Consider the following 14025-nt stretch of genomic DNA (forward strand, 5'->3'; position numbering starts at 1 on the left):
TCTTTTTAAACAACTGTTAAAGAAAAAGTCCTTTGGTTTCTTTTGGGACTTATCATTATGAAACAAAGTTTAGAGGAAACATATGAAGGGAAAGAAAATTACTATATTAATCCATTTAAATTTATGGGTTGTTATGTTTATATTTACATAATAAAGTACTCTTGGACTTCCCTGGTGGCGCAGAGGTTAAGAATCTACCTGCCAATGTAGGGGACACGGGTTCGAGCACTGGTCCGGGAAGATCCCACATGCTGCGGAGCAACTAAGCCTGTGCGCCACAACTACTGAGCATGGGCTCTAGAGCCCGTGAGCCACAACTACTGAGCCCACGTGCCACAACTGCTGAAGCCCACGCGCCTAGAGCCCATGCTCTGCATTGAGAAGCCACTGTGATAAGAAGTCCACGCACCACAGCGAAGAGTAGCCCCCGCTCGCCGCAACTAAAGAAAGCCCACGCGCAGCAACGAAGACCCAACACAGCCAAAAATAAAAATAAATAAATAAGTTCCTAAAAAAATAAGAAAGTACTCTCTAGGCTATTTAGAAAAACAACAATTTCCATTCTTGCCCACTGTAGGTAATGCTTTTGGCAGCTCTAAAACTTTTTGCAAACTCCCCACACATCTCTGTCAACTTATTAAATGGGTGTCATATCCATATTAACTTGGGAAGTTAGGGCTTCATATTTTATAACCTGGGAGATGGTCTCCCAGCTTATCTTCTAAGTGTCTCAAAAAAGAAAAAATAGGCGGGGGTGGGGGTGCGCAGGCAGGGGGAGAAGAAATTTTCCTAATACAATCTTGTCCAACTGTAGGATCCATGGGTGAAATACAAATTTGGAACTACTAAAGAAGTAATTGGGAATGTTTGTTGGGTGGTATGAAGCTATTTGTAAAAACAGACTCCTTATGAGACTTTTTAAAGACTCATTTATTCATGATTATAGTGATATGCAAAATGTCATTGGAGAGAATTTTGCTTCCATGTAAAGGAGAGTGGGATGGTCTGGAATTACCACCCTACCACTAATAAATAGGAAACTGTACAAAATATAGAAAACAGCTGTTTTCGGCCCACACCCAACAAAGGACTGTGATCCCTCATAAGAGACACAAATGGGACAAGTTTTATTATTATGTGGATTTTCTGCCTGGAGGCAATTCCAGCCAGCTACAGAGGGAGTGGAAACTCAAATAGAGTCTGGCAATTCCCTGGAGATGAAGACATAGCTCAGCATTCCAAGAGATCAAGGCTACTAGAATTTGTAAAGCAGAGTGATTGAAAGAAGGAAGCTATCCAGAGAAAAGCTCCTGAAACCTACATAGGTTGAGGCATTGAGTCTTTGACTGCATATCAATCTGTACGTGTGTAGTATAAAACCAGTATGAAACCCCCTGAGGCTAGCTAGTAATGACTAAAGGAAATAAACAAGTACAGGGGAGCTGTAAAACAAGTAATTACCAGAGTTTACAAAGGGCCAGGAATCATTTGAGTTCCCTTCAGCCAGTGTGAAGAGAACACACAGAATATATAGGACATTCAGTAGACAACCCAGAGATCTTAAAAGAGGAGCTAAACTAGCCTAAGGATAACCCTTACTCTAGACCAGTCCTAAAGGAGCTTAAAAACAAACCTTGAAAGGATCAAACTAATTCACAGTTGTTTATCAAAACAAAGCCAAAGTTCTTTACAGATCAAGAAGACAAGATCAAGTCATTCACAGTGGAAAGTTTGCAATATCTTGAATCCAATAAAAAAATTAGTGGACATTCAAAGAAATATGAAAACATGACCCATAACCAAAAGAAAAATCACTCTACCAAAATAGATACAGGCACAGGGAAGTTAAGTGATTGCCCCAAACTCCTAGCTAGTTACTGCTGGATCTAGGCTTTGAACCCAGGCAAGGGTTAGAGGCCACAGTCTAACCACTATGCTAATCTGCATGTTGTATGACAGGACAAACAAGATGCTTCTCTCTACAACCTGTCTCATTAGTGGAGATACACTGATGATGCAAAAGGTGGCTTCAGGGCCAGGTTGATGGAGTGATTGCAGTGAGCTGCAGTTCTTCCAGTTGGGACTTGCAGATTGTTGGTTGAAATGCCTTGATAGTTGGGGTAGCCTTATATAGTACACCTCCAATAACCCAGGTACCATTCATTCAGTCACTATTTACTGTATTCCAGGCCTTGTTTTGTATGCTTCAGATGGCTATCAGCCTAAAAGCATTTAATATATGTATTTTTAGATAACAGTACTTTAGAGAGAAAGACTACAATGAGCTTTGGCATCTTCATTTTAGTTGTCTAATAACCTATGCCCTGCCTATTTCCCATCAGGGGGGTCAGATTGATCAAATGTGATAATGCTTGTGAAGTAATTTGGCTATAATAAATCACTGTATAATCCTAATACAGTGGTAATAGTCAACATAGTACACATTTCTTTTGAACTTCTTGTGCACTGCAATGAGAGAAAAGTCAAATACGGATCAAGTCATAGCACGGACACTTGACATTGAGCACATGAAATGTCAAGTCATAAGCTGTATGCCATCCATGGAATTCTTACAGGTACAAAATACCTTTGGAAACTTCTGATAATTGTTAAAATAATCATATAGGGATTTCTTGTGAACAATACGGTTTATCTAGTTTATTTTTCTATATTGTATTCAATCCTATTTCACACATACATTGTAATATATTCTATTTCATGCACACATGCGTGTATGTGTATGTATTTAACTACAAGCTCTTTCCTAATATTTGCAATCACTTGTAACACCTAGCAGAGTACTCAGGAAGTAGTCATTTAATTGAACCTGTGTTTTGAGGGTAAATGTTTAGACTTTTTTTTTGGATAAAAGGTACGGGAATATACCTACTGATTTCCGGTATATCTTCAGTATATCTCTAGAATAATATAAAGGAGAGGTATAACGCTGGTTTCAGTGTTTTTTTCATTTATTATATAAAAGAAAAAAAATTAATGCAGTTGGTTTGTACACATTTAAATTCCATAAAACAAATCCATAGAAATTAGGATACTATATGCATGCACTCTGCATTTTCTTTGTTAAATGTTTTGGTTCACAAAAATAACAACACTTTTTTTTTTCTTTAAAGCCACTAAAGCAGAGGGAGAACAAAACATGCAGCACTGTACACATTTGCATAGTATATTTTACCCAGCATGCCTTGTAGAATGCTACACATTTACCTATGTAAGAAAAATAAAAGGGGGTAAATTATCAAAATAAATAACTAAAATTTAAAGAAAGGAAAAATACTGGATAAAAGCATTTTTTTTCCACTTTGTAGCTGGAGATATAGCAAGAGTTTGGGATATCAACAGCTCTCAGAATAGTAGGGAAATCTTTTTACATCAATTTGCCATTTTTATTTTTAGTATTAATAAGTTTATGCTTTTCCCTCCCACCACCCTTTCAAAAAAAAACAGCTAATGGCTTTTACTTATGTTTCAAAATGGTATTCAGTACAAAACAAATTGAAGAATCCCTAAATATTTTGTTGTTGTTGGGACATCTTTATTTCTCATTCTGACTGTAGGCTGTGAAAAATATAAAACATTTCAAACATGTCCAAAATTCAGAGGAGCCCTATAAGCTCACTTGCTGTTACTTTTTGTAGTTGTTACTGAAGGAGAAGAAATAAGAACAGTAAATATAGTAGGAGTCTTATCACAAAATAAAATTTAATAAGTTTTATGGAAGGGGATAAAGTAAAATAAATTACATCCACAGATTGCAAGGCTATGAAGTAAATTGCTGGAAAAGTATCAAGCAGCAAGTTAAAAAGATGGTAGATGAAATAAATCTGATAAAACTTAGAACTAAATCTATATACTTTTAAAAAATACAACTGCCAAATTTAACAGTGGATTTTGTTGTAAGTTTGTGCTATAGCAAATGTGCTTCTTTCTCCTCAATCTATTTTTATATTATTGGCAAAATATATATCTTTTATAATTTTGTACTATACAATATATGTTTTTGCTACATTATTTTTCTACTGCTAATGCAGATTAGAAATAACAACATAGGTTTATTTTGGCAATAAAATGCTTTCATTTTAATAACATCCCAGAAAATATTGTAAGGCATATGAAAAATAAAAAATAGTATGCAACAATATAGCATTAATGATCCTGCATCTTAAAATACATCCCATATGCATACAGAATTCACACTGATCTCAGTTAAAGATGTGTGAAAGTGGCATGCAAGTAGAGCAAGAGTGGCCCCTACATAAATATAGACATAGCCATTTGTTGAGAAATTCAAATGTTCAAAACATAACCAAGAACACTTACAAAGTATTGTAAAGCTGGAGGCCTGCCAATTTTGGTTCCTAGATAGTCCTCATTTTAACTCTATAATTTTCAAAGAAGAAGCATCAGTGTATTCCCAAACACTCTAAATTCATTAATAACATTTTCTACCATCTTTCTACAAACATTTTACATACATCAAAAGAAACAAAGGAAAATTTCATATGTAACTATGACTCCCCCAAACTCATGACTATTCACTCTTATTTATGTTTTCATGGTAAGTGGGAGTTACAGCCCTTAGTCAAGATTATCTGATGAAATATCTTCTAGTCCTCTCATAATGTCCCTTAATTATATGAAGCACTTGGTATGAAACCATCCACAAGTAGAGAGAGATACTTGCTACATGAGGATGAGTTTCATTTGAGAAAGTTCATTTTAACAAAAAAAGAAACCTTTAACAAGTAATTTTTGAATGCTGTAGCTCTGTCTGCTCATATAAACCAATTTTACTGTTTTGGTAACTTGACTGCTTAAGTCAACAACAAAAAAGTTATCCTTGTTGTCTATCTGACAACTATTGTATTGAGTGGTTTGATCATGATTATCATCTAAAAGAAGAGGACTGTTCTCTGCCCTATAGACACAGCTTGAGTAAGTAACTTCATAACAGTTACAGCATTAACAATATTTAAAGTGTTGAGGAACTAATGTTTAAAGGTATGAGGAACTAATGAAACAAATTTTATTACATAAGTCCCTAAAATGTTTTCATTCATAAAGTTATTAAAAAATGAATTTTATATAATAAAGAAAAGAACATGCAACAGTGTCATGAAAGACAGAAATACAGGCAGAAATATAAAAGAAATAAAGGGTACATTCTCATTTATTTGAAACATTGATATGAAGTTTGTTCCAATGACATGAGTGTCCAAGATGATCCTACTCAGTAAATGGCTAAGTGTCCATAGGAAAAGTCAAGGATCAACAAAATTTGAATTTGCAAGCCAACTTCACTTAAACATCAAATCTCTGAATCTACTCTCAGACTTGGAGCTAGATGTTATAACAAATTGCACACAAAAGCAATTTCCTTGCAGTTTGTCTTGTTCCCTATGATTACTGACATACTAAATGTTTACCTTGTCTCCTGATAAACTGTGAACTGATTCAAAGAAAAGTTCACTAACATGGAAGAAATGAAAGGGTGACAAGAGCATTTTGTCAACAGTTGAAAATCTAAGGGGAAAGTATATTTTAACAATTTATGCATTTAGCTTTGCAGCAAGGTTAGCAGTAAGAGTAATAAATTCCCTACTTATTGAAAAGTGTTTTCTCTTTAAAGACAGATTGTCTTCTCTAGAGAAGAGGTAGTACAAATATCAATATATAGGGCAATTTCTGTAGTGGCATTATTTTGTTTTTATTTTTTAGCAAATACCAAAATAAAATTGTATAATAAGAAAATACACTAGCATGCAAATTAAGGTTGCCTAGAAACATTCTTAACTGACATCCTGGGTCTCAACAACATTTTATGATATGTTCATTCAAGGAGTTTAAATTTGCAAACCGTCTTTTGGCATCATTTTCTTCTCTCCCTCCCTTTCACTGCTTTAGCTTCCTATTATGAATTTTAAGGCCCTCACACAAAAGACAAGTTCAAGTATGCAGGTATGTTAAAGAGGTTAACATTCCAAAAATACATTTTGCAAACAACAACAATAATAATTAAAGTAATTAACAAATTATTCAAAGGGAACAAATAATTTTCTCAGAATTTGTTTTATATTTAAAAAAATCATTTCATTAAGAACTAAGCAATGTCACATTGTCACATAATTAAGACTCTCTTACTAGGAAAGACTATCAGTCTGAATTGTTAATTTCAATTTTCTTTCCAACAGAACTGTATAAAGATAAGCGAGAATCATCAGTCATTTATAAACATTTCTAAGTGTTGCTTTAAATGTTGGAGGAAACAAGATAACATGGTTGATTACAATACTGGAGTCACATTACAGCCTTGAGGAATTAACATCAGGATTGACAAATTGCATTCCTTTTTTTTCCAAGACTACACTTCCACATTGTCACATGTGTCTACATTGTTACATGTTCGCTGACTGAAATTACAGAATATGTAATTTACATATTCTGAAATTATATATGCTGAAATTACAGAATATGTGGTTTATACTACAAGTTAAAACAGCCTCAAAACATTATAAGACTTGCTTCTCCTGCTTATCATTTGCTAATCTTTAAATGAAATCAGTTAAAAACAAAGTATTTATGGAGTATGTAATTTTCCAAAGGTGCTTGATGTGCTTGGTAAAAATAAAACTTTTCATTTAGTATATATCTGTATTTTAGTATCATTTACACATTAAACTCTAAGGCTTAAGAAAAAGAGAAAGGAAAATGCATATCCCTTATTCATTTGGAGAAGATAACGTATTATAAAAGGAAGGGGAAAGAATATGCCAAATCAAAGTAAAAATTTAAGTACATCCATCAAGAAAATATACATTATACCCTTTCCAAGATTGTTAGCTTTTGAATAAGAATGCAAAGCAAAACAGGTATGGACACTTGATGGTAAAGGAAAGATTGGTTTTGTGCACAGATATTGAATGGACCTCTCCATCAGCGTGACATAGAGGACATAGAAACTAGGCTTTGAGAGGCCGTTAAAAACAAGAGATTTTTAAAAGTTGAAAGAATATGGTAATCTTGCTGACTAGGAAATATATGTAAATGCTGTTACAGCTACCTGCCATAAAATGTAAATATCTTAAAGTAGTTAAATGGCCAGATTGCTAATGCTACTACAGAAAAAGCTGAACAGCTGTCTAGTCTAAGTTTAACACCTTGGTGCACTCTTTGCAATTAAATACTTTAATGCGCACAAACAAGAAACCAGTAAAGCATATAGAAAAATGTTTTGGCTAGTGTTTTCTTTTTCATGCAAATATGTGCTGTACATGTAATAAATATATTTGTTTGCTGGAAAATGCTCTCCTGTGCTCTAACAAAGTATTCAGTAATGGCAGGTTGTATGTTTAGTAAAGTGCCTAATGGATATAGCTCTTTTAAATGTCTTAACTGAAAATTCTGTAAGCTTCACTAGATGACAAAAGAACCTCACAAGCCAGTATCACATGTTAACTTTTAGAATTCACTGAGCCCACATTTCTTAATTGTATCAAATATTTGCGATAACTTACATGATTATAGGCATCCTCATTATCAGCTAAACAGGTTCATAATGGGGTATGCACAGTGAATAACAGGAGGAGAGGGAATGCGGGGGTTACAATGAGGCTCAAGATATATACATCATTAATTAACAATATGGAACCTATTTTCATGGTCAAGAAAATTATTTAACTGGTGCATGCTTTGAAGAGCCTAAACACTGAAAGGCTTGGATGGGGGGAAATAAGATAACAGAATATGAACTATTATTATTTTCCAAAAAAAATAGGCTTCATGACATGTACTAGTAGAAAAGGACTTTTATGCCTGATCCTATGCGAGTTTTAGAAAAACGGACTCTTAGAAACAAGAGTCTTTTCCTAAAGACATTTGGGTATTGTATAAAAGGGTCAATTTCAATAGTTTCTTGGATCATAGTGAATCTAAGGCTTCCTTGATTATAGTAGACATAAGGTCACTGATTCTGTAATTATAGTCACTGGAAAAACTGTGAAGACTTAATAGGTAAAGAGGAGTGTTCATTAGAAATAAAGCAGTTCAATCTTCAAATGCTTTATAATTCTCTGCAATAAAAATGATACAATTTTAGTAAACAAATCTATTCTGAATCTACAAGTTTATTTTTTTACTGCAAGCTCTTAAATTCGTTTTCACAGTTTTTCAATTAATCATTTTGTATAAACACAGCTTTCAATATCAAAATTCAATGTGTCCATGTAAAACAAAAAATCCTTAGCATGATTATAAAGAATTTGGTGAAGGGCTAGAACATTCAGATATTCAAAGACAGAGACTGAGTGAAGCAATGGAAAGATACTCAATTGTGCTGGCGGTAAACACGGAACCCGTAGTTGTGGTAAGTGGGATAGGTGAAATTCCATCTGGAGATGTTTAGCCTTGCACTCAGGAGGATCTGTGCCCCATTCTTACTGTCTGACTTCAGATTCCTGGATGTATGTAGTTGTGCTCAGATTGATTAAAGGGGAAACGACACCCCATTTTCCATCTCACATAACCAGCTATGATTGGGCTTCTCTTTACTATTCTCTCTCACTGCTAAAGAAATTTTGAGGTTTTTTTTTTTGCCAACTTCAAACAAGCTAACAGTTGTGACTAAACAAAAAGCAAAACACTTTGAATACAACAGGTGTGCCAGAAAAGAAATAAAAATATTAAAATCTGAGGAGACTGTAGAATTTCTGCATTAATTTGAGATTTTTTTTTTTTGGCACTATCAGTACATTTGGTAAGTTTGAAAAGCCATTCTGGCAACGTTAACATATATTAAAATGTTTATACATTCCAACTTTAAGTGTAAATTTAGTCTCCAGCAAATAAATACCATAGCTGGTTTTGGCTTCTATTGGTATTTTGATTTTATTAATTAGTTTCTTTTTTTTTTTTTTTCAGATTTTTAAATTGATTACAACATGCTCAAGTAGACTTTCTAGTCGATTCACCCAAATTCCAACAGGAATTGGTTTATAAATTGGTTCCAACTGGAACTGGTCATTTGGAATTTCCAGCATGGGAAATTATTTTATATGTGCCTTGATAAGTACCTTAAATTACAAATTGATGTGTCTAAACCTAATGAAGAAAACAAAAGGTACTGTTATGTAAATGTTGCACTTAAAAATATCTCTATGATTGGGCATCTAATATCCATCTAGACTTAAGGGCATAATGTACACTTTTTTTTTTTTTCTTTTTGCCCCTTCTTAGCATCAATGACAGCAGCCCATAAGCACAGTCAATACTGTGCTGTAGTTGCCGAGTTAAGATGATTGGTTGTATCCTAGCAGTGCAATGGCAAATTGTCAACAGATGAATATTTTGCTTGTTTCTGCAGACTCAAAGCCTATGTCGAGAGTCATGGCTATATCCCCCAGGCGATCCTCGGTTCCTATGAGGTTTGTAAGTGTCCTGGTATGAGTCAGGGTAATCTTCTTCCACGAGAGGGTAATGATCTCGGCTATGCTGGGAACTGGAAGACAAGCGGTTCCTACTCTTCCGAGCCCTTTCATTGTGATAATTTTCATCAGAGGTCATTAGACTTCGCCTTTCAATTGGAGAGTTCTCTGTGGAGTGGTTGCTGTACCTCATACGCTGACTCTAAAAATATCAGATGGTTCACTGGTTAAATTACATCAGCTTCATTCTTCTAGAACATGCAAATGTATGTACAACGGTAGGATCTGGACAATAAGATGCTAAATATCTGACTCAATAAAACATTCTGACGTACAAATGGTCTGCTCGAAATACCTGGTCTTATGTATTTGGGACACAACATGCAAAGATGCCAAAGTGCTGGTAGTTTATGAATTTAATTACATAATACTGCATAATTATGCTTCCTATTAAAAACACAGAATTTAAAGTTAGCTGCTGAATGGAACTTAATATATTTACGAAGGCCTAATAATTCCACTTCTATTGCAAAATGAGGATTATTTTACTGTTGGGAAATAAGTTAAAGTTCAGAATAGCATCTGTTATTTTATTCCTCTCTTGAACTGATAAAACCTTTCTCCTCCTAAAGTCACACAGTTCATCTTTATTAGCTGAATGTTCCTGATACCTTTAAAAAATATTTTAATAAAATTATGATTTGTGCAACCCATAAAATATTTGTTTCTACATCCTACATAAGACTCAACAATATTCTCTCCAAAGAAGTACACAATAATTATGGAGCCAGTGAATTGATATATTTACAATTCTTGCTTCCTCAACTGAAATGTCCTGCAAAAATAATCTTCAGAATATAAACTAAATTCCTCTAATACCATTACTTGAAATTAATATCTTTAGACACTTATTTGCACGCTCAGAAAAGGCTATTAACGTGTTGCTTCAAATCATGGGAAAACATGTATCATAGCTGTGTCTACCTGCTTAGGTAGGTCGCCTCAGTTAAGAAACAGGATGCTGATGAAACCAAAGACCCAGATGCATTTCCTCTAAAGGACACTCACCTGCACACAGCAGGAAGCTCATTCAACAGTCACAGCCTGTGCTGGGAGCCCCAACCAGGGGTCTCACAATTAAGTGCCCATGGTTACTAGGAGAAATAGGCCCCAGGATAAAGGGCACCACGGTAACTCAAGTGAAACTGGGAGAAGCACTCTACGTGGATATCTTGGAGGTGATAAGTCAGGAGTGTTATATTCATAAACAAAGTGCAACATTTCATTTCCACCTACTAGTGTAGGTGGAAGCATATCGCTTCATGAATCCGTTTCTCACCCTACAGTGTACAATTTGAAGCCAACCCAAACTAGTCAGTGGAACGCCACACTCGGATCAGCAGGCAGGCAGTGAAACAAGGAAAGAAAGAGTCCCCCCCCCCCAAAAAAGAAAGAAAGAAAGAAAGAGTCCCAGTGCGCACATATACACTGCATATTACAATAGCCCGTTTCCCAAGTTCATTTCCAGCCTCGAAAGCTATTCATTTACATGGCAGTTTTTTGCTTACAAAGATGCAATTCTGTAAAAGAGTAATACAGTTATAATAACATTTGAGAGAGTGCCATTTATCTCAGAGTTAACTCTGTAGGATCTACAATTATGACTATCATTATAACCCATTAATACAAAACTAGTCATGATGCAAGAGAGCTCAATTGACTACCTGTTCCTCAGTCAGCTGGGGGTTTGGCCACATTCCAGCAGTGCCTTGGTAGATGGTACAGAATCATTGATGGAGGAAGGCAAGATCCACTTTGTATCATAATGCCTCTGGCTCCCCACCTCTAGCCCTGAGTGCAGCACCACAACAGCAGGAGAGCAAGCCTCCTGCTCCTACACTCGTCCCCAGCTTCCCTAAAGGACACTGGCCATAGCCGATGACCGAGGTGGGCCCTGCCCGCCCCGAAGAAAACTCAGGGATTCACGACTGTTTCCAAACAAGGCGACTCTACTTATGTGCATGTTTTGTTTGGGCAAGCTAGGGGACAGGCCCCGCAGCCTCGGGGGGGAAGGGTTAGGTAAGGGTGGCCATAAGGTCCATCTGTCTCATATACCTTACTTAGCTAGCCCTGTGCCTGACAGTGCCACCACTGTATAATCCTTAAGAAGTGACACGGAGAGGTAATGGACAGTTGCATAGTAGGTAGAAAGTTTCTTAGCAGGGTTTAGACACAGGAGGGATGAATTTACCTAGGTAAAAGCCATTATAAATTAACAGAGGAGAAAGTTCTAAGGAAAACGCCACTCTCAGGGTAACTTTGTCTAGGGCAGATCATAATTAGGTAACACGTTTTGAGTTTGTAAAATAGTCTGTATTTGTAAAAATGTAAAATAGTCTGTATCTGTTAGAATCAATGTAGCCAAAAATGTGAATCTGAAGAATTTTGTTGCCAAGACTTCAGAGCAAGTATATGAACCAAAGTGATTTGAGTTTGTAAAAATGTGAAATAGTCTATATGATTAGGCAATACTTTAGATTTTTAATATAGTAACGCATGGCTCTCTAGGCCACTCCCAGTTTCCATCTCAGTCAAGTTTCCTATAGAACCTTAAATGTAAGGTTGTAAGAGCACAAGTGACACTACCTGTAACCCAGAAATTGCTGTGGGATATGGTGAGAGTGCTGTTGAGCCCAAATTCCTTCCAAGCAGTGGGGTCATGGGGGTGCTACTGGTCGTGTGAGTGGCACGCCAGTAGGCCTCAAGGTATTCTCCCAGATGTTCACACGCATCCTCCAGCTGGTTTTCATCCAGTATAACATCAAACATTTCCTATAGATGACAAGGAAAATCCATTTTATTTCTACTTCAGGTTTTAGGCAATGAAACCTAAAATTTCACTGCATGCGGATAATATTGTTTCTAATGCCCAGTAGCAAATATCAAACTTGAGGGGCTGTACTGGAAGTTGCTAAAGTTAAAGTCAAGTGAAGAACTGCACAGTTAACCATGTACAAATTTGGACATTCACATAAAAATGGGAAAGCTCATCAAATATTTGGATCTTTCATTTAGAAAAAAAAAAGATGAGGTACATGTAAAAGTGTTCTAAGGAGAATAGAGTGAAAACACATATGTATTCACATCTTTATCCATATATTCCTATAGATACTTACTGAATACATTCTTTTATATACTATATAAAAGTTTTGAATTATACTTCAGAATAAGAGAGAAGCAAGTTAATGGTACTGAAAGAGGAGTTCTGAAAATGTTTCGGTAACAAATGTATCACTGGAATAAACATTTCATCTCCCAAAGTAACTATGTTGGAGGAAATAACATTTACTTAGGTAATTTTTAGAATGTTGGTGAAAATGTTATCTGCTATCTGTCTCGTGGTAAAGCAATACGAAAGGTTTAGGATCAACAGTAGAAAACCACAGTATAGTGACTTCTGCTACCAGAGGATCACTGTGTGAAATGGTTAAAAAAGAACAAGAACGAATACTTGATTGCAGTGGTGGTAGGCAGGGAGTTGGGGGGTAGTTCGCCCAAGAAGTATCTGGGGTCCATGTTTCTGACAGTAAGGACTTTGTCCAACACCTGTTCTATAATCAGGAAGTTGTTCTTCAGCCCCAAAGGAGCAGAGTGGCCCCTCTGTCACTGCAGTGTGGTCAGGAACACAGAATATAACCGGGACACAGATTCCCTGGAGGGACAGTCAGATAACCGTGGCACCTCATAAAGAGAAAAGCCATTCCATGGGTAAGTGAAAGCACACCCCTGACTTTCAGCCTCTGAATCCACTTCTTCCCTCTTGCACCACTTCCACCTGCTTTTACAAGCTCATTTTACCCAAAGAAGGAGCTCCCAGTAATGAATCAAATACAGGGTTACTGCCATCAACGCTTGATGCGGCAGGTGGACTGTAGGTTTGTAACAACTGGATGACTCTGAGTTGGTGGTGGGTCAGCTGACTCACTCTCATCAGCACGAGGGCTCCCTGGAGCAGAAGTCACCATGGAAACAATCTCTCTCCCAACATTAACTCTTTGAATGTTTTTTTCATCACGTTGATCTTTACTGAATATTTTGACCCTAATTTGCAAAGCAGTTTCAAAGTCCTTGGAGCAGTGAGATACGTTTAGCAACTAGGAAAGAAATAAGGTGGCTTCAGCCTAAACCGACTGGTGTTTGAGAAGACTCAGCCAGTTGAAGTCATGTAGAAACCATTCCCCCACAAGAACACTTATTAGTGGATTTCAGATGGGTTTTCGCATATTTTATTCATTCATAAAGTGTTTACTCGGTACCTATTCTGTGCTAAGCATTGTGGGTATACTGAGGCAAAGAAAACAGACTTCATCCCTATGCTCAAGAAGCATCCAGTCTCGGGGGAGAGACAAGTATTAAAATCCATAATACCCTACATCAGACCAGGACTTTAATTCAGAACAACAGAGACTGAGCCAGTGAATGTTCAGAGCTGCAGCTTAAAGTTCTGGATTTAGAAGGAGGCCCAGAGAGATATGTGAAAGTTAAACTTATGAGGGAGAGGAAATTATAAGTCAAAGAATTCTATCTG

General features: G+C 36.2%; 1 protein-coding gene across 3 annotated transcripts in view; it reads right to left on the minus strand.

Moving 5' to 3' along the window:
• Positions 1–9188: 9188 nt before the first annotated feature.
• CACNB4 (calcium voltage-gated channel auxiliary subunit beta 4) overlaps positions 9189–14025 on the minus strand; it is a gene marked incomplete at its 5' end in the record, with an annotated part of 265940 nt that continues 261103 nt past the window's right edge. For all 3 annotated transcript variants that reach the window (XM_082840748.1, XM_082840749.1, XM_082840750.1), the window contains 2 exons: positions 9189–9639; positions 12084–12269. In XM_082840748.1, coding sequence (XP_082696874.1) covers positions 9379–9639; positions 12084–12269 — 447 coding nt within the window. In that variant the 3' untranslated portion in view covers positions 9189–9378. The remainder of the gene's footprint in view (positions 9640–12083; positions 12270–14025) is intronic.

This window comes from Leucopleurus acutus, assembly GCF_964270905.1.
Source record: "Leucopleurus acutus genome assembly, chromosome: 6".
Classification (NCBI taxonomy): domain Eukaryota; kingdom Metazoa; phylum Chordata; class Mammalia; order Artiodactyla; family Delphinidae; genus Leucopleurus; species Leucopleurus acutus.